At 42.7% G+C, this 22,589-nt stretch overlaps 1 protein-coding gene across 1 annotated transcript in view; it reads left to right on the top strand.

Annotated features, from left to right (window-relative positions):
* The window catches only part of LOC111956015 (collagen alpha-1(XXII) chain-like), a 28,488-nt gene extending 6,826 nt beyond the window's left edge, over nucleotides 1–21,662 (top strand). Inside the window, exons 6-44 of the mRNA XM_023976429.3 lie at nucleotides 2,109–2,162; nucleotides 2,311–2,364; nucleotides 2,497–2,550; nucleotides 2,835–2,888; nucleotides 3,344–3,388; nucleotides 3,672–3,734; nucleotides 3,861–3,914; nucleotides 4,280–4,321; nucleotides 4,755–4,787; nucleotides 5,271–5,324; nucleotides 6,161–6,214; nucleotides 7,945–7,998; nucleotides 8,088–8,141; nucleotides 8,287–8,340; nucleotides 8,530–8,634; nucleotides 9,429–9,473; nucleotides 10,095–10,172; nucleotides 10,411–10,446; nucleotides 10,565–10,663; nucleotides 10,879–10,914; nucleotides 11,030–11,143; nucleotides 12,611–12,664; nucleotides 12,841–12,948; nucleotides 13,117–13,170; nucleotides 13,376–13,429; nucleotides 13,628–13,681; nucleotides 13,897–13,950; nucleotides 14,057–14,101; nucleotides 14,781–14,834; nucleotides 14,930–14,983; nucleotides 15,252–15,305; nucleotides 16,925–16,996; nucleotides 17,205–17,240; nucleotides 17,425–17,469; nucleotides 17,560–17,739; nucleotides 17,926–17,992; nucleotides 18,118–18,300; nucleotides 18,567–18,644; nucleotides 18,856–21,662. Coding sequence (XP_023832197.2) covers nucleotides 2,109–2,162; nucleotides 2,311–2,364; nucleotides 2,497–2,550; nucleotides 2,835–2,888; nucleotides 3,344–3,388; nucleotides 3,672–3,734; nucleotides 3,861–3,914; nucleotides 4,280–4,321; nucleotides 4,755–4,787; nucleotides 5,271–5,324; nucleotides 6,161–6,214; nucleotides 7,945–7,998; nucleotides 8,088–8,141; nucleotides 8,287–8,340; nucleotides 8,530–8,634; nucleotides 9,429–9,473; nucleotides 10,095–10,172; nucleotides 10,411–10,446; nucleotides 10,565–10,663; nucleotides 10,879–10,914; nucleotides 11,030–11,143; nucleotides 12,611–12,664; nucleotides 12,841–12,948; nucleotides 13,117–13,170; nucleotides 13,376–13,429; nucleotides 13,628–13,681; nucleotides 13,897–13,950; nucleotides 14,057–14,101; nucleotides 14,781–14,834; nucleotides 14,930–14,983; nucleotides 15,252–15,305; nucleotides 16,925–16,996; nucleotides 17,205–17,240; nucleotides 17,425–17,469; nucleotides 17,560–17,739; nucleotides 17,926–17,992; nucleotides 18,118–18,300; nucleotides 18,567–18,644; nucleotides 18,856–19,049 — 2,676 coding nt within the window. The 3' untranslated portion in view covers nucleotides 19,050–21,662. The remainder of the gene's footprint in view (nucleotides 1–2,108; nucleotides 2,163–2,310; nucleotides 2,365–2,496; nucleotides 2,551–2,834; nucleotides 2,889–3,343; nucleotides 3,389–3,671; nucleotides 3,735–3,860; nucleotides 3,915–4,279; nucleotides 4,322–4,754; nucleotides 4,788–5,270; nucleotides 5,325–6,160; nucleotides 6,215–7,944; nucleotides 7,999–8,087; nucleotides 8,142–8,286; nucleotides 8,341–8,529; nucleotides 8,635–9,428; nucleotides 9,474–10,094; nucleotides 10,173–10,410; nucleotides 10,447–10,564; nucleotides 10,664–10,878; nucleotides 10,915–11,029; nucleotides 11,144–12,610; nucleotides 12,665–12,840; nucleotides 12,949–13,116; nucleotides 13,171–13,375; nucleotides 13,430–13,627; nucleotides 13,682–13,896; nucleotides 13,951–14,056; nucleotides 14,102–14,780; nucleotides 14,835–14,929; nucleotides 14,984–15,251; nucleotides 15,306–16,924; nucleotides 16,997–17,204; nucleotides 17,241–17,424; nucleotides 17,470–17,559; nucleotides 17,740–17,925; nucleotides 17,993–18,117; nucleotides 18,301–18,566; nucleotides 18,645–18,855) is intronic.
* The last annotated feature ends 927 nt before the right edge of the window (nucleotides 21,663–22,589 follow it).

The raw sequence follows: 22,589 nt of genomic DNA, 5'->3' as shown, positions 1-22,589 counted from the left end.
AAAGGGCAGTGTGGAGTGCAATAGAGATTGCATCATCTGTGGGTCTGTTTGGGCGGTATGCAAATTGGAGTGGGTCTAGGGTTTCTGGGATAATGGTGTTGATGTGAGTCATTACCAACCTTTCACAAGAACTCTTTTGACACAATGAATGGAGTATGTGTCAGTTATCATCACAGCTCTTAAACCTTGGGCTCATTCAATGACATTTCATTCTGGATGTTAACCACTCACCATGGACTGCCTACCTGACACTACTTCTCTCTCAGTACTAGCGTCACTAAACACTTCCACTGGACGGAAAATACTGTATTCTCGGCCTCTTCAGAACTCATCCACATTGCATAAATTAATTAATATTCAATATCACTCTTAAAAGCAATAATTAGCGCCTTAGGGCCTGGAATTTCTTTAGACAAGGTGACCACCCTACCAGCAGGGGTGGAAAAAGTACCGAATTGTCATACTTGAGTAAAAGTAAAGATACCTTAACAGAAAATGACTCAAGTAAAAGTGAATGTCTCACAGTAAAATACTACTTGAGTAAAAGTCTAAAAGTACTTGGTGATAAATATACTTTAAGTATCAAAAGTAAATGTCATTGCTAAAATATAGTTAATTATCAAAAGTACAATTATAAATTATTTCAAATTCCTTATATTAAACAAACCAAACGGCACATTTTCTCTTTCCGTTTTTTTTTTCTTCAGATAGCCAGGGGCACACTAACACAGACATAATTTACAGACAAAGCATTTGTGTTTAGTGAGCACCAGATCAGAGGCATTAGGGATGACCAGGGATGTTCTCTTGATAAGTGTGTGAATTGGAAAATGGTCTTGTCCTGCTAAGCATTTGAAATGTAAGCAGTACCTTTGAGTGTCAGGGAAAACGTATGGTGTAAAAAGTACATTATTTTCTTTAGGAATGTAGTGAAGTAAAAGTAAAAGTTGTCAAACATATAAATAGTAAAGTACAGATACCCCCCAAAAATTACTTAAGTAGTACTTCAAAGTATTTTTACTTAGTTACTTTACACCACTACAGTACCTACCAGGAATAACTGACAGAATCAAATCAAATCAAATGTATTTATATAGCCCTCTTACATCAGCTGATATCTCAAAGTGCTGTACAGAACCCCAGCCTAAAACCCCAAACAGCAAGCAATGCAGGTGTAGAAGCACGGTGGCTAGGAAAAACTCCCTAGAAAGGCCAAAACCTAGGAAGAAACCTAGAGAGGAACCAGGCTATGAGGGGTGGCAGTACTTTCTTGGCTGTGCGGGTGGAGAATATAACAGAACATGGCCAGATGTTCATTCATAAATGACCAGCATGGTCAAATAATATAATCACAGTAGTTGTCGAGGGTGCAACAAGTCAGAACCTCAGGAGTAATGTCAGTTGGCTTTTTTCATAGCCGATATTAAGAGTATTCTACCTCCTGCTGTCTCTAGAGAGTTGAAAACAGCAGGTGGGACAGGTGCAGCGTCCGGTGAACAGGTCAGGGTTCCATAGCCGAGGCAGTAAGTTAAACTGGAGCAGCAGCACGGCCAGGTGCCTGGGACAGCAAGGAGTCTCATGCCAGGTAGTCCTGAGGCATGGTCTAGGGCTAGGTCCTCCGAGAGAGAGAAAGAAAGAGAGAATTAGAGAGAGCATACTTAAATTCCCACAGGACACGGATAAGACAGGAGAAGTACTCCAGATATACAGACTGACCTAGCCCCCGACACATAAACTACTGCAGCATAAATATGGAGGCTGAGACAGGAGGGGTCAGGAGACACTGTGGCTCATCGGGTGATACCCCAGACAGGGCCAAACAGGCAGGATATAACCTCATCCACTTTGCAAGGCACAGCCCCACACAAATTAGGGGCTATCTTCAACCACCAACTTACCATCCTGAGACAAGGCCGAGTATAGCCCACAAAGATCTCCGCCACGGCACAACCCAAGGGGGGGGCGCCAACCCAAACAGGCCAACCTAGAATACAATACTGTACATCACAATACTCTCCCCTCTAGTGGCTGATGCTGGTACTGTATGTCTTGCCTGTTGGACTGAGGTTGATGACCGTTTTGGTTGATGATGCTGTGTCTCTTTATAGGGTTCCCAGGGGCCTACTGGAGGGCAAGGAAACCCTGGACAAACTGGACCTCCTGTGAGTTTGGTGCACCAACAATCCATTGAAGGCTGTACAGCAGTTTACTGTCAGCAGTCATCCCAAAAGCTCATCCACAGCAAATGTAACCCACATAGAGGAAATGGAAATAATAGAAAATGTCATATGTTCCATTTTCTTTGCTCAGGGTCTACCTGGCGAGATTGGATTTTCAGGGAAACCAGGAGAGTCAGGCAAAGCAGTAAGTTTACTGTATATTTTTTCCACATTTACATGTAACATGTTTGACATGTTATAATATGATTCACTAAAGTAACATTGAGTTGTCAAAGCACTCATGTCCCAGACTTATCCCAATATTTATTGTTGGAAGGGTTTACCTGGAAACGATGGGCTGGACGGACTTCCAGGAAATGACGGAGCCAAGGTCAGTGTATTGGTAGAAGTAGTGATTCATGTTTCATAACCAACTGAATGTTTCAGGTTTTTATTAATCACAAAACAGCAAGGAAACATCTAATAACATGTAACATTCCAGAGTTATAGAGGATGGTATCCTTACCGAGATGTTTAGGTTCTCAGAATGTTGTCACATGGTAATGCCATGACCAACCTATTTGCAGCGTTGTGACAACGTTATGTGTTCGTTAGGATAATATCTGATACAATACCATAAATGTACTAAGCTGTGTTATTCATTCATCTCCATAGGGGCCTAGAGGAGAGTCTGGATTGGATGGCTTCTCTGGTAAACCTGGTCCTAAGGTACAGTGATACTACTCTTTGTCCAAAATGGCACGCCTTTTCCTATATAGAACACTCCATAGAGCTCTGGTCAAAAGTAGTGAACCTCATAGGAATTAGAGTAGGGTGGCATTTCAGATGCAACCTCTGTCTGGACACCCAGGCCATATCAATGGCACTTCATAAAAGTGATGCAACAGACTAAAGTTTATATGGAGTCTATAAAGGTGACTTTTAAAGTATCCCGTTCACCTAAGCTGGAATGATCATTAAATAGGAGCTGGATTTGTTGGATAGAAACCATCTGAGATATACCTCTGCGTTTATAGACAATAATTTTTCATTGCGCATGGCTCCTTACAACCCCCCCCCCACACTTGAATGCAGACGTAGTTAACAGACAGTGTGACAGAAATGTCAATCGTGGTCTGAGGAATCTTATGATCTCATGATGACTGAATGTGTCCCTGCTATAGGGTGAAGAAGGACCACCGGGACCAAGAGGACCTGGAGGAGAGGGGGTGAGTTACTAATACCTGGCTATGACCTTAAATCATTATACTCAACTAAAAGTTCCCCATCTCACATGCTCTTCATATTTCTGTGTGTGTGTGTGTGTGTGTGTGTGTGTGTGTGTGTGTGTGTGTGTGTGTGTGTGTGTGTGTGTGTGTGTGTGTGTGTGTGTGTGTGTGTGTGTGGTGTGTGTGTGTGTGTGTGTGTGTGTGTGTGTGTGTGTGTGTGTGTGTGTGTGTGGTGTGTGTGTGTGTGTGTGTGTGTTGTTGTGTGGTGTGTTCTGTCTTACAGGGACAAGTTGGTTTAACTGGACAACCAGGTGTTGTTGGACCAAAAGGAGAGAAAGGAGGACAGGTGAGTTTGATCTCATGAGCATAATTAAAGCTACACTCCTGAATTGTGCATCAGCCCAATGACAGCTTGGATCTAAATCTCCTTGTGTACTATGCTCCTGTTTGTGTCTTGTGTTTTCATTTTTAGGGTGACCGGGGACAAGGCGGCTCTCTCGGGCCAAAGGGTGACAAAGGTGACAAGGTAAGACAGAGATATGAGACATTGATTCACAAAGACTCATGTAAGCAGCTAGCTACTGTATGTCACAACATCATCTAAAAGCTGTACAGTCTCTTACCTTTACCATTACTAGACATTCAGTAACAATGAACAAGATTCCTGTTACTGTGTGTTTTGTTTGACGAGTAATTGGATAAGCATGGTTATTAGCATAAAAGCTATGTTAGCTGCATGAAAGATGTTTGCTGCTTGTATCAGAGAGTGTGTTAGTCACAGAGACTTCCACTTCACTTTGTCTCACTAAGGACCACCAGGGGACTAGTGTTTTGTAATGAGTTAATTAACATTCACACACTCTGTGTGTGTGTGTGTGTGTCTCGCCTCAGGGTGACACGGGACCCAAGGGAACTCCAGGAATACCAGGAAATGTGAGTAAAGTAAAGGGATGTTGATTGGTGCAAATGACCATATCAACCACAGGAGGTTGGTGGCACCTTAATTGGGGAGGACGGGCTTATGGTAATGGCTAGAGCGAAATTGATGGAATGGTATCAAATACATGGTTTCCCGGTGTTTGGTGCCATTCTATTTGCTCCATTATTATGAGCCGTCCTCCCCTCAGCAGCATCCACTGATATTAATACACTGCAAAAATAGCTCAGGGAAGGACACGATGTATTGGAGTAAATTCGAACAGTGGAAATTGACATGTCTGTGAACCGAATCATCTTTTTGTCATGCATATATCAAAACAATAAAACATTTGGATCCATGTACAACTAAGCAAACAAAAACTTCCTGGAAAAATGCATTGCAATTTGAGGATGCTTGTTGGCTAACTTGTCACTGTTTTTCTCTCAGGTGGCCAATGTTATCCCTGAGCCTGGTGAGCCTGTAAGTACTGTAGAAACCAACAAGATCTCACAGTCTCACTTCAGTATTCAACGTTTGTCCGGGGAGATAGGGTTAAGTTTAGGCATTGATTCCGGTTTGGGATAGGGTTAAAACAGAAAAAATAAGTACCCAGCACTGGGATTGAACCCACAATCCTCAGAGCCGGAGCGTGTGGTTTAAGGCGGTGAGCCTACTAGATATAATTGGGTCACGTGTAGCCCCTAGCGGATGGTTATTGAAGGCATTTCTCGACATCCTGGGGACCAGGAGAAACAATGAATACTGAAGTCGATCTGGTGTGACCTTGCTGGTTAGAAACTGCTCTGTGTTAGACATTTTCTCCAGGCCTAATGCATGTCTAGGCATTTTTTATGTAGGCTTTAGTTGATTGTCGCCAGTCCTAGAAACTGTACACAACACGTATTACTATACAGAAATATTACACAACCTGGACGTGCATCTATCCTGTTTCTTTCTCCCCAGGGAACACCTGGAGAGAGAGGAGAAAAGGGAGAGCAGGGGAATCCAGGAGATATTGTGAGTTCAGAATAGAGGGGACCTTCTACAGTTCCAATGGAGTAACATTAGGCTGCATTTAGGGGAAATCAGCAGTGCTCCAAACTCTCCACTGGATGCAAAAAGAGATGCGAGTCGATGAAGTGTCTCCTTTATTTGGTAAAGTCAGATGGACATCAACTATGCTGCAGTTCCGTGGTGGAAAAAGTACTTAACTGTCATACTTGAGTAAAAGTAAAGATACCTTAATGGAAAATGACTCAAGTAAAAGTGAAAGTCACCCAGGAAAATACTACCTGAGTAAAAGTCTAAAAGTTCTGGTTTAAAATGTACTTATGCACAGTGGTGGAAAAAGTATTCAATTGTCATAAGTCAAAGTATATTCTATACATCAAATTCCCACACTTAGACATAATTTACAAACACAGTATTTGTGTTTAGTGAGTCCGCCAGATCTGAGGCAGATCAGATGACAATGAGTTATATTGATAGGTGAGTGTATTGGACCATAATGCTGTCCTGTCTGAGCACTCAAAATGTAGTGAGGACTTTTTGGTGTCAGGGAAAATGTATGGGAGTAAAAAGTACATATTTTCATTAGGAATGGGGTGAAGTAAAAGTAAAAGTTGTCAAAAATATTTATAGTAATGTACAGATACCCCCAGAAATTACTTAAGTAGTACTTCAAAGTATTTTTATTTAAGTACTTTACACCACCGCTGCAGTTACAGTGCTCTACCACTAGGACGGACACTGTTTGCTTTGAAAGGAATCATATGGCATTGCAAAATACGGTATCATTTGTTTGATGTTGAACATCATTCTGGGGATGTTACTAACCTGCGTGTTGTCTGAAGGGTCAACGAGGAGTGCCTGGTGAACAAGGCTTTACGGGACTGCCCGGACCACAGGTAAGGACTTCAGTCAATCAAATGGTATTTAGAATTGGACACTCATCTATTCACAACCCATGTAGAGACAATTACATAAGGGTCCTATAAAATCCGTAGAATATTTTGGCCTGATACCATTTTGTACAACGCTTAAAGAATGACTGCTTTTAAAAAGCACAGAATCCATTTGAAGCGGCCTATGTGGCATCAATAGCAGTCATAAAAAGTTATTTGAGCGTCAAAATTGACTACAAAGTGCAAATAGGATAATTTTGGTCATAAAGTCAGTCTCGTCTAAAACAAAGTTTGGAACAACCATGTGTCACAAAGGGTAAATTAAGGTCTGTCCATTCGCCCAATAACATGGGGTGAACAGCTGCGGTGATTGCTCTCCATCCAATAGCATAGACATTGAGACAGACCTGTCCAGCAGCTCCGACTGTTTACATAAGGCAACACGTCACCATTTCTTTACTTGAGAAATACTGCACCAAACACCTTAGTTAATGTAATATTGCGCAACTAAAACATCCTCGGCAAAAACGTCAAAATCAATTACATATTTCTTGAGTTATCTTAGATTCATTCTTGGGATTTTGAGGAAGTGAAATAGACTTCTGCATCTACAGAGTCTCATAGGGGACAAACTTCATTAATTGGTCAGGAAACACTCATTTAAGACTGAAATCAAATTTTTCTAATGAGCAACAGAAAAACACATGGCAATCAATATGTTAAGTTGCTTTTTAAACCACATCAGGAGATCATTTTTGAGGTCAGGGAAAAATTCTAAGACATTTTAGTCACCCTTTAATTAAAGTGCGAGCCTAGCAAGAGGCTGTTGTTTAGCTGTGTTTTTGTAGCGCACATGTGATGGTAGAGTTTGCAAAACAAATACCCTGAATTTATGCAAATAATCATGAATGCATTTTGCCAGGAAAGCATAGCCAACTTTGTAGTTAACATTTAATTGAGAAGACGGTTTTCCTTGGCATCATCGCTAACGGATAGACTGAAGCAATAAGGCCCGAGGAGGTGTAGTATACGGCCAATATACCACGGCTACTGTTCTTGTGCATGACGCAACGCGGTATATATCCAGGCAGTATCACATCCGGCTGTGATTGGGAGTCTCATAGGGCGGCGCACAAAAATTGGCCCAGCGTCGTCCGGGTTTGTCTGTCATTATAAATAAGAATTTGTTCTTAACTGACTTGCTTAGTTAAATAAAGGTTAAATTTAAAATAATTTAAAAAATATATATAGGCCATATATCACAAACCCAGAGGAGCCTTATTGCTATTATAAACTGGTTACCAACGAAATTAGAGCAGTAAAACTAAACGTTTTGTCATACGCGTGGTATACGGTCTGATATACCATGACTTTCAGCCAATCAGAATTCAGGGCTCAAACTACCCAGTTTATAAAAAGTGGTAGACTGCACGCACACAGACAGGGGCATTCTGGTCTTCAGAAAGTTGCAGGAAATATGAATCGCTGATGTATTCTGTTCATGTCTAATGATAAACTTAGACAAATTAATACATTTTCAATACATTTAGTTGATTCCCTATGAGCTCAATCATTGTTTTTATATTGTCGAATTTCATCGCGGATTGTATAAGAACCTACATAAGGTGTCCTCCATTGGAAAATAGAAATCAAACCTCGACATAATTTGACATATTATACTGAATGATTTCCGCTTCCTTTCATAGCCTTGTTTGTTATCCCCTTCAATTCAGGGACCTAAAGGTGACATTGGCCCTAAAGGAGAGACTGGGAGACAAGGAGAGCCTGTAAGTTCTGGGTCCTTACTGCTGTATATTTGTCTGATAATACTATTACATATAAAACAGTTGTGAATGAAGCCTTGTTTCTATTCCAGGGTCCTCCAGGATTGCAGGGTACACAGGGCACCCGTGGACTGCCTGGCAATGTGGTAGGTTCATTTTGTGAAAATGACAGCCCCCAAATATTTTAAACATATGGAATTTGTGTGTTGGTGCTCGAGGACATCCCTAATTTTTAAAACTAACCTTTCACCTAATGTGTGCCCTGAACTTCTCTCTCTGTCTATGACACAGGGCATCCCTGGAACCATTGGACCACCTGGAATAGCTGGACAGAGAGGAGAGAGGGTCAGTAACCGTATCACTGTTTTGCTATATGGAAGAACAGGTGATCTCAAATGTGTTGTTCTAGGGACATCATATTGTAACTCGTAACTCGTGTGTTCTAGGGACCTTCTATTGTAACTCGTGCTGTGTGAATGACTAAGCTATGCTATGCAACACTATGCTCATCTCCCTGTGTGTGGTGTGTTCCAGGGAGAGATGGGTAAGGAGGGTCGTGGTGGCGCCCCAGGCCCTCCTGGAGATGCAGGCATAYAAGGACCCCCTGGCCTACCAGGGAAAGGCAAAGACGGACAGAACGTAAGACACAGAAACATCACTCTGTATAAGACGTTCAAACCTCATTGTTACGTTCAAACCTCGAGTTTCTCCTGTCTGTGTGACCACTACAACCAAGGTCAAGAGTTTTGCATGGTCTTGTGGCATAGTCAGGAAAAAGTCCTGACTACAGAATTAACACACATCTAACTTGTTATCCAGACTCTAAGAAATATGAACCAGAGTTTGTTGGCACATATCCAATCAGGAAATTAAGAGCTCGGGCTCTGAGGTTTCAAATTAAAAGCCATTCACATCCTGTACGGGTATTGGCTGCACATGTACATAAATCAACATGCATTTAAATACAACCATACTATAGTATGACTGGTTATGTTAGTGCGGTACAACCCGCATTATACAGTTATGCCTACGGTTTGACCTAGAACCTTTTTACTCATTTTCTACACCACAAACATATGGTGATAATGCTGAGAAAGCAAACAAACAGAACATACACAGGTTCTGCTTTATCACATTAAACTAATGAATGAACCCAGCGGGACATGTGCTGTGTGTGTGTGTGTGTCCATTTTACTACTGTCAGCTGCTGCTCTATAACACATAACATATAACCCTCATGCATACACCAGTACAGTACACAATTTGCACAAATACATAGTGATTATTCTCCTATGTGTTACATTGGTTTCTATTACCCTAGTCCAGGGAACTGTAGGACCATGTATTTTATGCTATAAGACTTTAAATGCCAAGTGTTTGATTTGACCAGCCAGTGGGCTCATAATAGTGTTATGTGTGATATTATATTACAGGGTGATCCTGGACAGCAGGGAATTGAAGGACCGCCTGGCCAGAAGGTAATGTAATTTTAAAGTTGGGTTGGGGTGGAAGGGAGGGAGGGGTAGAGAGAAACATTAGTGCCTTGAAGCCAGGGGTGATTCTGGTGACAAAAAGGTTTTATTTTTCTCTAGTTTAGGAAGAAAACAATCCATTTTGGTTGGACAAAAGCAATTTTCTTTGACCACCATACCGTGACTGACACACTGATTTAACAACAACTTTTTTGGGAGCAGGAGATTAGTGGGGGGGATAGAGAGAGTAATTAATTGAGGATAATGCAAGGTAGAGGCCTTGCATGTACATTCTGTTGATTCCATCTCTGTAGTTGTTAAACCATCCTCCATGGTCACCTTTACAACCACCACACTGAATACTAAAAGTTCAGATTGGATTCTCTGTTGTTAGAAATAAACACACGTGATGTATCTTGCCTGAGCAGCCAAGACCTGCAAAGATCAACAACCACTCTGCTCAGCACAGCAGAACTCTCTGAGCCAAACATTACGATAGTGCAGGAATGTCATCAGAGAGTATTGGCGATTGCATTAAGAGGACACAGTGTCCGCTGGTTGGATGGTGACCAAGGTTCTGTTGGTGTCTTATTGGATGATAACCAAGGTTGCGTCTGTGTGTTCCAGGGCCAACCCGGATCCCAGGGACTTCAGGGGGTTCCAGGGAACAGGGGTCCTCCAGGAGAAGGCAAAGTTGGACCCCCGGTATAGACAACCACGCCACACACACACACATAACCATGCCACACACACATAACCACGCCACACACACACACATAACCACGCCACACACACACACAAAAAAAAAAAAAAATACGCACGCCATCGCAACCGCCACGCCACGCCACACACACACACACACACACACATTACCACGCCACACACACACACATTCAATCTTGCAGCATATTTTGAACATTGAGAACATCTTTATCTTTTACAGGGACCTTCAGGGCCAAATGGTGCAGTTGGACCGCCGGTAAAAAAGAATTGTCATAATTATGCTCAGTCTTAGAGTGACAAAGTCAATGTGAAAACATGAACTGAGTAATGTTCAAAGAAAAGTTCAACTGACTGCTGTTTGTTTCCTGGTTCAGGGCATGAGAGGTCTGTCAGGCGTTGCTGGTACACAGGGACCTGCAGGACACAATGGTTTACCAGGAAGACCAGGAGAGAAGGGATCCCCAGGAGAGCCAGTAAGTTGACCAGTACAGTACATGGGGTTGGAAACATCCCAACAACACTGCAAACTCAGACCAAATACTGTACGTTCACTATACTGTACCTTCGTTATCACTGCACTGATATGATGGAACACCTATGGGGATGTATTCAAACAAATAATGTGAAATTCAGTCCAATCAACCTTTGTATAATAATAGATCAAACTAATATAAACCATCTCTTTCAGGGAGCAGCAGCAGACTTGTCGGATTTGAATCTGAAGGTAAGGAGGAGAGCGCTATTACCATAGTACTGTTTCCTCCCTCTTGTTCAATGATACAGTGTATTCTGAGACAGAAGGATTCTTTCATCACTCAGTGTTTCTCCTTGTCCTTCAGGATGTGTGTTCAGACTGCCCAGCCGGAGCCCCGGGACAGCCTGGTCTGCCAGGGACACCAGGGGACAAAGGACAAGCTGGACCCCCAGGGAAGAACGGACAGGACGGGTACCAAGTAAGGGCAAAGTCAGAGCACCATGCTATTCCATCTGTTGTATGATAAAGGCACATCCTGAATCGTTAATAGGAATAATATGATCCTCTCCATAGCACTTCTTCATACTCTAAACACTACAAAGAGAACTTACGGCTAGGCGGCCCGCCAGCGGAACACCTGTCTGCAACTTCCGGTGAAATTGGAGGGCGCGCAAATCAAATAAATAATCATAACAATTATGGATATTAAACATTTAGGTACATACAAGTATCTTATATCTTTATATCTTATAATTCTTGTTAATCTAACTGCATTGTCCGATTTACAATAGGCTTTACAGCGAAAGCATGCCATGTGATTGTTTGAGGACGGTGCCCCACATCAAAATATTTTACAACCAGCACAGGTTTCATAAATTCACAAATAGCGATTAAATATTCACTTACTTTTTGAAAATCTTCCTCTGATTTGCAATCCAAAGGGTCCCAACTACAACATGTAGTGTYGTTTTGTTAGATAAAATCCTTCTTTATATCCCAAAAAGTCTAGTTGGCGCCATCGATTTGAGTAATCCACTCGTTCAACATGCATAAAAAGGAATCCAAAAAGCTACCGCTAAACTTTGTTAAAACAAGCCAAAATAGATTTATATTTAATCCTCAGGTACCCTAAAATGTAATTAATCTATAATATTTCATACGGAAAGAAGTATGTTCAATAGAAAAGTGATATTAGCAGGTGCGCGTCCTCTTCATCGCCATTTCCAACTCTGTGTTCCTGTACAAAACTCAGAATTCTTCCTCGTTTTGGAAGAAACACACCTGAAACCTTAAACAAAGACTGTTGATATCTAGTGGAAGCCATAGGAATTGCAATCTGGGAGCTGGATTGAACTTTTTCCCTATATGTTCGAATGGAAGAGCATGGCCTCTCCCAAAAATAATTTCCGGGTTGGTTTTTCTTTGGATTCTCTACTACCATATCTATTGTGTTATAGTCTCCTACATTATTTTTACATTTCTACAAACTTCAGAGTGTTTTCTTTCCAGTGGTACCAATTATATGCATATCCTGGCTTCAGGGCCTGAGTAACAGGCAGTTTACATTGGGCACGTCAGTCAGACAGGAAGTGGAGAAAAATAGACCCTATCCTGAAGAAGATTTATTAACTTCATAGAAGTAGCATACCTCAGACAGTGGCCTAGGAGAATAGCGAGGAGTTTCCTGTATTCATCACACTGTGTTTGACTGAAGTGGCGGGAAGGTATCAGGCTGGCTCTCTCAGCATCGTTAGGCTTCCTGTCCTCTGGGGGGTATAGTGAATGATCAGGACGTGGAGACAGGGCTGCTGATGGTATTTTTGGAGAGGGAGAGAGAGGGAGAACCAGGGGGAGAGACAAAGACAGACAGACCTGAAAGAGAGATATAGAGAGATAGCCTTTAGCTAGCCAGAAACTGATGATGTCTGTGTCATTATCATTGCAGGGCCAGGCAGGCCCGGCCGGACCCACTGGACCCCCAGGAGCTAACGGAGAAAAGGCTAGTCCTCCTCAACTACACCCGATTATCACCCGCACACTTTTACCTTCCATAGAACATAAATTATTGAGTTGAATACCTGAAAACATCCAGTGGTTTGTGTCTGTTATGTCCCTTGCCATACAACACAGTGGCCAGAGGTGATATGCATTATTTATTTACTGTTTGTCCTACAGGGTGTGAAAGGTGATAGAGGACCCCAAGGAGGGCCTGGAGACAAAGGTGAAATAGGCCACACCGGACCCCCCGGCCACCCCGGTGCTGCTGGCATCATGGGGAATCCTGTGAGTACCTATACCTGCCTGGTGGTACTACCGGTGCCTACCATAGGCCATCATCTTTGCTATTTAGTAGCCTAGTCTCATATCCCTGTGTGCTGTATCCCCAACTCCTATGGTCATTACAGTAGGATGAATGTTCTTTCTGACTCTTCCCTCTTCGTCTCTCTGTAGGGTAACAACGGTCAACCCGGCCCCATCGGTCCCCCAGGAGCCCCTGGAGAAAAAGTCAGGATGTTGTCAATGTGTTTTATTTTCAGACCACATATTGCACTACATGTCATCAGTTTTCTATTGGCCTCGTCCCACTGGCTGGCCATATAGGTCAACTGGGCTGAGTGTTGTTTTGGCAGAGGTCATTAATCATCATAGTGTTGTTGATTTATCATGGTTGAATCTGTGGAACTATCTTGTGTCTGTTTTCACCCTGCAGGGCAAGGAGGGGATGAAGGGAATCAAGGGGCCACCAGGTCTACCTGGCTTAATGGTGAGAAACGCTGTTGATAAACTTTTGTGAAGGAGTAGAAATTACCTGCTGAAGACATAAAATATTATTGATAGTAACAATACTAGTACAACCTCTATCTCAAGCTTACCATGATAACATACGTGGAACTTATGGAGTGGACTGTAAATAAACAGTTTGAAAATTAAGTCTAAATTCTAAAAGCTGAATGTTCCACAGGGTCAAATGGGCAAAATTGGCAAAGATGGCCGCCAAGGAGAACAAGGAGAATCTGTGAGTACACATGATATGGCCAAGATATTATTCCCAACATGTTCTGTATGTCCTGTACTGTATATCTAATTAGGGCTTCATTTCCAGGGATACATTCTGTACATAATCAGTCATAATGGTCTCTGGTTATACATGGCACAATATGTGTCCCCTGCATATTTACCTGCACATCATTCCCTTGGTGTGTGTAATCTAACCATGTGGTGTGATCTCAGGGTAAACAAGGAGAGCCAGGACCACCAGGACAACAAGGACTCAGGGGAATGCCTGTGAGTAACTAAAACTATGGGGATGATTATTTAACTGTGTGGTTAATGAAAATATAATCACACTAGTAATATTGCTGTATTCATGTTACTGCTTATCTCCATGCAGGGCTTCAAGGGTCACAGAGGAGAGCCTGGACCACCAGGGTCAAAGGTCAGTCCATTGACTCCCATGTCACAATAGTCAGCACGTTAGATGATTAGGCCATAAAGTGTTGAATATGAACGTGGGCTTATGTCTTCCCTGGTCTGTCAAGATGAAATTATCTCACTCTCAAAATTGTGACACATGACTGCTCTCATTAAATCTCACTCAGCTCTCAGCTCGAGGATACGATATCTGCCACAGCAGTGTGACAAATAGCATGTCTCAGTATAGTGTGACCTTTATAGTGTGACCAATGGGATGCCTCATTACAGACACCACTGAGGCACTGAAACGCAGTGCCAGGCTCACATCCCCTCCAGCCTTTTCTCTGACCGAGATGGACCAAGTGCCCAAGTGCATCACCAGAACACCTCTCTTAAAACAGAGGATTATGTTGGATTATGTTGGATTGACTCCTCTCTACCTCCACGTCAACCTATGGATTTTAAAGAACACATTGGATGTACTGTATAAGAGTGTCTCGCCTTGACCCCAGACTCGTACATCCAGACCGTCAAGGTCAAGGCATTGGACTTTTGCTCTAATCCCCATAGATTTGACCATTGGAGCCCCTTTCTATAGCTGTAATCAAAACATTTTCTATAGAACTAAATTAGGAAAAGAGAGGCCTACTGTGAATTGATTGATTGCATTGATTAATATATTTCTGTCCTTAACCAATCAGGGTGAAGATGGAAAGGAAGGCCGTAGTGGACCAGTGGGTAAACCTGGCCAAGACGTGAGTAAGAACACCAATTTAGCCAATCATAACTCTGTAATTATCAACATACAGGGAATGTCTCACTAATATATGCGTTGTGTTTGTTTTTGAAGGGTAATATTGGACCACTTGGACCAGAGGGCCTTGCTGGCCGGAGAGGGGAGAATGTAAGTCACCTTTACACTGCAGTAGACAAGCCTTTATCTGCTGACACTTAGTACACCAGACTTAGCACGATGACAACCTGGTTGATAGAAAGTGACACTAATGTCTGTCTGTATTTCTCTCTCCCTCTCTACCTCTCTCACTCTCTCTCCCTCTCCCTCTCCCTCTCTACCTCTCTCTCTCACTCTCTACCTCTCTCGCTCTCTCGCTCTCTCACCCTCTCTCTTTCTCCCTCCCTCCTTCCATCTCTACCTCTCAACCTCTCTCAAGGGTAAACCTGGTGAACCAGGACCTTCAGGAAAGCCAGGAGCCCCTGGTACTCCTGTGAGTGATCATTTATATACAGCAGTAACTGCTCTTAACATTGCAGACGTTGCTTCTGTGAAAACAGAAACATGCACATACAGTGAAATGCTGTTTGTATTTCGCGAACACAGCAGCTTCCCTCTACCATGTATCTGGTACTCCACAGCCAGCTAGATCAAGCCCCACCAAGCCCTTGTAAATATGAATATTAATCACTTGCAGCTGTTTAGTCTTCCACCGCAAGATCTTTTAGGAGATTTACCGCCAACAATAGCAACGTTCATAAGAACGTCAGAAAGCAAAACGTTAAGTTAATCTCACTTAGTCCCTTATAACGAGTAGTGCTGCCTGTGAGATAATGGCCCCGGAAAGGATGGCTGCCGTTTTATGGGATCTTAACCAACCGTGCAATTATTATAATTTTTTTTGCATTGTTTGTAACTTATTTTGTACACAATGTTGCTGCTACTGTCTCTTATGACCAAAAAGAGCTTCTGGACATCAGAACAGCGATTACTCACCTTGAATTGGATGAAGAATTTTTCTTTAACCTCTCTTGGGTATGTGAGACGTTAGCGTCCCACCTCTTCAACAGCCAGTGAAACTGCTGGGCGCCAAATTCAAATACAGAAATACTCATTATAAAAATTCAGAAAACAAAACATATTTTACACAGGTTTAAAGATGAACTTCTTGTGAATCCAACCACGGTGTCAGATTTTAAAATGCCAAACGGCGAAAGCATACCTTACGATTATTTGAGAACATAGCCCAGCTGACAAATCATTACAAACAGTAACCAGCCAAGTAGAACAGTTACACAAGTCAGAAATAGAGATAAAATTAATTCCTTACCTTTGATGATCTTCATATGGTTGCACTCAGCAGACATTCATTTACTCAATAAATGTTCCTTTTGTTCGATAAAGTCTCTTTATATCCAAACACCTCCGTTTTGTTTGTGCGTTTTCTTCAGTAATCCACAGGCTCAAACGCAGTCAAAACAGGCAGACAAAAAATCAAAATTGTATCCGTAAAGTTCATAGAAACATGTCAAACGATGTTTATATTCAATCCTCAGGTTGTTTTTAGCCTAAATAATCGATAATATTTCAACCGGACAATAACGTTGTCAATTTAAAAGGTAAACAAGGATGGCACTCTCTCGGTCGTGCGCATGAAAAAGCTCTGTGACACTTTAGGGTCCACTCATTCAGACTGCTCTTACTTCCTAATTTTTCAGAATACAAGCCTGAAACAATTTCTAAAGACTGTTGACATCTAGTGGAAGGCATAGAAACTGCAATTTGTGTCCTAAGTCAATGGATACTGTAATGGCATTGAATAGAAAACTACAAAACCCCCCCAAAAACTACTTCCTGAATGGATTTTTCTGTATATAGCCTCGCTATTGTCATTTTACTACTGCTCTTTCTTTGTTTTTTGTTTTTATGTGCATTTTTCTTAAAACTGCGTTCTTAGTTAAGGGCTTGCAAGTATGCATTTCACTGTAAGGTCTACACCTGTTGTATTCGGCGCATGTGACAAATACAATTTGATTTGATTTGAGTGTTCAACTACAGTATGACTACGCCATGTGAAAGTCATAAGTCCCCGTGTCTCTGTGTGTATTACAGGGTCCGGCTGGAGCCAAGGGAGACCCTGGGAACCCAGGATTACCAGGCTTTAGTGGTCCAAAGGGACCTTTGGTAAATACGGATTCCTGCTCCTCAACGTCATTACTAGTGTGCTAAGCTACTGTTGCTACACCTCCTAGTCCTTCATGTTGGAACAGTCTGAGTTGATGTTCAGCCATAAGAGGATTTCAAGTTGTGATGCAAGCATTTCTGATTTGATCAAATGTATTTCTACTTAAACGTCTCTTCCTTCCTTCCGTCTATCTATCTATCTATCTAGGGTCCTGCTGGTCCTGTCGGCCCAGAGGGAAAACAGGTAAGAACCATTGAGTGATTGATTGATTGATTGGTTCGTTTGTTGATAGATTTTTGGAGACATATTTCAATTTTCATCAGCTACTTTTAGTATCTTTACACTATGAAATGGATATGATGTGGAACATGGATTGGGAGATGTCTTGCCAACGACACATTAAACAAACTCCTTGTCTGTTTCACAGGGTATGTCAGGCAGAGCAGGAGAACGTGGAGTCAAAGGAGAGAGGGTGAGTACATACAGGAGCATGCCCAACCAAAGACCATAAACAACATTGTTTAAATTGTCTCTGAGTGTGTTTTGTTGGATGTCTTTGTAGGGCGACTCAGGTGGGAAGGGAGATAAGGGATCTGTTGGAGATCCAGGTATGCCTGGTAACCCGGGGCCCCCAGGCCATAAGGGCCACACAGGGATGATGGGTATGTCCGGGCCCCCAGGAGAGGTGGGACTTACCGGGCCTCAGGGAACACCTGGAAACCCCGGACAACCAGGACCACGGGTGAGTAGTGACTTGAGTACTTAACTCCCCAGAGTTAGCCGCCAGGTTTTAGCTCAGCAGGCGAACACAGTCTTGTTGTTTACAGAATACTCTGGTTCATATCCAGTCACAGTCAAAGTGCTATAGAAAATAGTACAGACATCTACAACTCGATGATGTAAACATGCTAATTTCTCCTTCCAACAGGGAGAGTCAACATCACTGGAAACAATGAGAAGGCTGATCCAGGAGGAACTAGCTAAAGCGTTAGATGGTGAGACTGGCGTATTGTTAGGGACAATGGGACATTAGTGCAATCTGCAATGTATGCAATGTATGTTTGACCTCATATGAGCTGTGCAAGTCCTAATCGTGTGTGTCCGTGTGTTCCACCTCCAGAAAAAATGGCGTACCTGATGGCCCAGATCCAGCCGGCCCATGTGAAGAGCACGGCAGGCCGGCCAGGATCTCCAGGCCCCTCGGGGAAAGACGGGAGCCACGGTCGCCCCGGACCTCCAGGGGAGCCTGGCATGCCTGGGCAGAATGGAGGAGACGGCATGAGGGGACCCATGGGTCCTAAAGGTAACTGATCCAAAGTGAAGACCCATTGTTATTGGTCACACGTACTGTATTTCTTGATTCAGATATACAGACACTGTGAGAGCATAATACTAAAAAGTGTAATATTGTTAAACCACTACATGAGAGGTTTCAGGTTTCCACAAAACACATTTTTGCCAACCATTGATATTAGTTGCCTTTGGTGGTCTTGATTTAGGTAGTCTTGATTCAGACACTGTCTGTAAGAACGTCATGTGAGTGTTGTCTGTCATCTCTGTGCCGTCCAGGTGAGAGAGGATCAAGAGGAGACAAAGGAGAAAACGGAGTTGGACAGAGAGGAGAGACTGGACCATCAGGTCCTATAGGTACACTACTGTTGATCTATTACAGCAATATATCAATGGAATGTCTCTATTACTACAATATCATTCTAAATGGATGATTGTTTGTGTCCATCTTGAGACCCTTATTGCTAAACTGTGCACTATCCAGCACGAGTGGGGTGAGTGACTGACACTTGAACTTCCTAAGAAAGCAGCAGTTGCTTCAGTGTGACTTTGCTACTCCACCCCCCAGGTCCAGCAGGTATGCCAGGCTATGGTAAGGATGGGCAACCCGGGGTGGCTGGAGCTCAGGGAGAAGCAGGGAATCCTGGCCCCCATGGCCAGCCAGGCCCCAGCGGACCCCCAGGACAGTGTGACCCCTCCCAGTGTGCCTACTACGCTAGTCTGGGATCACGACCCCACACCAAGAACGTCAAGGGGACTTAAAGAGACAGAGACACACTAACTGCTTCCGAAATGGCAACCAATTCCTTGTATAGTGCACTACTTTGGTCAAAAGTAGTGCACTATAAAGGGAATAGGATGCCATTTCGGATGCAGTTAGAGAGCTACAAGTCCAGCGTTTTATGAACTGGGATGTGTCAGGATGAACCAAGAACTTTTCTTTCTATAAAAATATAGAGAAGTGTTCTGCCTGCCTGCCGGTCAGAATGAGTTTGTTTTTGTTTTTGTTGTGGGGGTTGAGGGTGAAATGACCAGGGGAAGTGGGTGTGGAGGGTTGGTTAGTGTCTGATATTTGGTAATGTTATCATCAAGAATTAAGTAATTTGTTCAACTTAGACGGACTGCCATTGTTCCTATCCGGCTCGAAGGACCATGTATAAGACCACCGACTACAGTCATGCTTACTGGGCTTACTGGGCCTGAGTTCAAATAAGATTTGTTTTCGCTTGATTGAGCTTGCCTGGCACAATGGAACCAATAGAATAGTCGTCAAAAGTGCAAACCCTGCTGATATGGCACTTTAGGCAGGCTCAATCAAACGCTCAAAACTATTTCAAAGAAAACAAATACCATCTGTACCCATAACTGGTAAAAGATGGAGCCACAGTTACAGAACGGCCATTTATACCATAATAGCGTTGTCAGTCTCCCAACGTACACAGTCGTCAGTCTGGTATGGGTTTAACATTAGACTCAACCCATCAGTCAGTAGCCACATCATTGATCCAGCAGTAGTCAGCTCCTCTGGAGTCAACTGGTAGTGATCCAGTCAAGTTATTGCTATTGATGGGAAGGGAACATTAGCCTGAATGAGGCACAATCTGAAATGTCAATATTAAGTTTCATGGACGGATCTTTAATGAGGCTGTGGATGGTGGTGAACAACTACATGCTTTGTTTTGCCTTGCTTGTAAGCTTCTAATAGTGCAATTGTCTTGAATAATGAGAGCCGGGCCACCAGTACAGGACATGGTGAATACTGAACTTTCACATTCTCTGGGTATCTGTAGAATGACTATCTTGACCTTTATTACAATCTAAGATAGTGTGTCAACAACAAAACCATTGGTGACAGCTTTAATTGAATATTGTACAGTGTTTGTTCATTATTCCTCCAAAGGGAATCCATCTTCATGAATGTGCGTAAGGCCGTTAAGTAGACAAGACCCATAAGACTTTCAAAAGGAAATGGAAACTACAAAAGGAAAACTACATTTCCCATTTCTCTGGTGATTCCACAGAGTCTGCCAGTAACCCGTCTGGAGAGAGAAGGTATTAAAACCACAGCTTTTGTTCCACTCGTTCCTCAAACATTGCTTGTTTCCTGGCTTCACGCTACGTTCTCTGTAACGTGTCACTTCCTCCTGCTTATTAGCCAGTCCCCCTGTGGCACAGGCAGGCCAGGGACACAGTGACTCAAATAAAGACATTGTTTTAACTAAATCGTTAAGTGCTATACAACATGAGTTCCTTCTTCCCTGTTTTGTGATTGGTAAAGTCAGTGAGTATTCTGTCTGAAGGATGTCTCTCATCGCTCATCCCACGTCCCTGGTGGACCAATTATACCCTCTCTAAAACTCACAAGATGAGTCGAGGGAGAGTCAGTGAAAAAAAATACAATAGATTATTCACTGCTCACTCGAGGGGAATTATTTTGGCTTGAAAAATGAGAAGAAATTTAAGACATCAACATTGAGGTTCCGAAATGTTCATCAGGTCACCAATAAAGTAAAATAGATATATTGTCTTTTAGGCCTTCCTTATATGGATGTGAGCCTGGATCCAGCATGTATTTCTAGAACACAGTAAGAACACCCACAGTGTTCCAGAACCCAGGCCAACAGCCACAGTGTTCCAGAACCCAGGCCAACAGCCACAGGGTTCCAGAACCTAAGCCAACAGCCACAGTGAAAACACTGTTTGGCCATCTGCACCTCAGGTCACTTCACTGAAGGTCGTCCAAAGTGCTCTCCTGAATATTTATAGCTAAATATACAGTGTCTACATTGCCCACTGTACTGTAGCCTATAAAACTGTGCCTCATGATCCATGGCAGTCAAAGGAACAGAGACAGTATACTCTTCACTGACTTGCATACACTTTACTACCACATCACAGTGGAGATGTGTGGACTTCGTTATGAATTACATTTCAGAATGCCAAATAGGAGAAATATAATAGTAACATAACGGTTTATTAAATGGAAAACGCTTGTTAGCCCATTGATATGAGCATTACAATGTCTGATGTTTGCTGCCAGTGCTCCCCATAGAAAATAATGCAGAAGGTGCAAGTTTCTAATAATGTTTGGCTTGTTTCCTCATTTCATATACATTTGTGATAATTCAAAACAACCAACTGTATGTAACTGATTTAGAGTTTTTGTGAATTATACTGTTAAATGATTCACAGTTTGAAATACCAGTAGCTTACCGTATGTGGAATGTAAAAAATGTTTTTACGATGGTAATCCTTACCTGTTTATCCTAAAATATTGGTGCTAAAATATCCTAAATTAGTGGCTGGTATGCTTGTACGTATTAGAAAGGTGTATTATGTACTGTATCATGTTGTAATAAAGACTGGAACAGATCATTTTTTTAGAAAAAGGCTTTTCCTTTTCTTTGTGAGTAATCTTTCTGTGTCCTCTTATAAGTGCTGGTATGAATTGAATTCTCAATTGTTACGTTTCCTACTTAACCTCTTTGCTCAATGTCTAATACTACCAGCTAATTTACCGGTAGACCCTGCAGGCATATGACAAGTTCATTGCTTCTTTTGAATGTCAATCGCAACTTCTACAGCCCCATTGAAATGAACAGTAATCGCTCAGTTTAAAATGTTCTCCCGTTATCATTTGCATAGCATGCACAATTGGCAGTTCTGTAAAATATCTAACCATTTTTTATTGCTAATCAGAAATGTAATTTTTCTGAAACGATCCGTCGTGCAACTGTTGGTATGTTAGTGTTTTATGGACAACCTATCGCCTGTTATTCTAAGGGATGAGGACAAATAGATGCCGTTGAGAGGCGGAGGAGGAGGGGGGTGATTGGAGGGGGAGGAGGAAGAGTAGGGGGATGGGGAGGAGGGGGAAGAGGAGGAGGAGGAGAAGGAGGGTGAGGAGGAGGAGGGGGAGGAGGAGGTGGAGGAGGGGGTGGAAGGGGGAGGGGGATGGGAAGTAGGGGGAGGAGGAAGAGGAGGAGGGGGATGGGGAGGAGGCGGAAGAGGGGGATGAGGAGGTGGAGGAGGGGAATGGGGAGGTGGAGGAGGAGGAGGCTAGTTCTAGCCTACAGTAGCCCAATCTCCTGTTTCAGCCAACGGCCAGCAACCTTCTAAAGGTCATATTGACTCAATAAATGAATCTCTGGTGTATAGACTCAGAGAATGGGATGTTGGCTCTCCTCTCTCAGTAACTAGGCAACGGTGGACTGGAAGACCCTGCTGACGTTTGTAACAATAACTGATCAAACTGGTCCCCAGGAGGTCTTGGTCCATCCCCTGGATGTAACAGCTTCAACA

Source organism: Salvelinus sp. IW2-2015, linkage group LG31 (genome assembly GCF_002910315.2).
Source record: "Salvelinus sp. IW2-2015 linkage group LG31, ASM291031v2, whole genome shotgun sequence".
Lineage (NCBI taxonomy): Eukaryota > Metazoa > Chordata > Actinopteri > Salmoniformes > Salmonidae > Salvelinus > Salvelinus sp. IW2-2015.
This window is presented reverse-complemented; position numbering and strand designations above follow the sequence as displayed.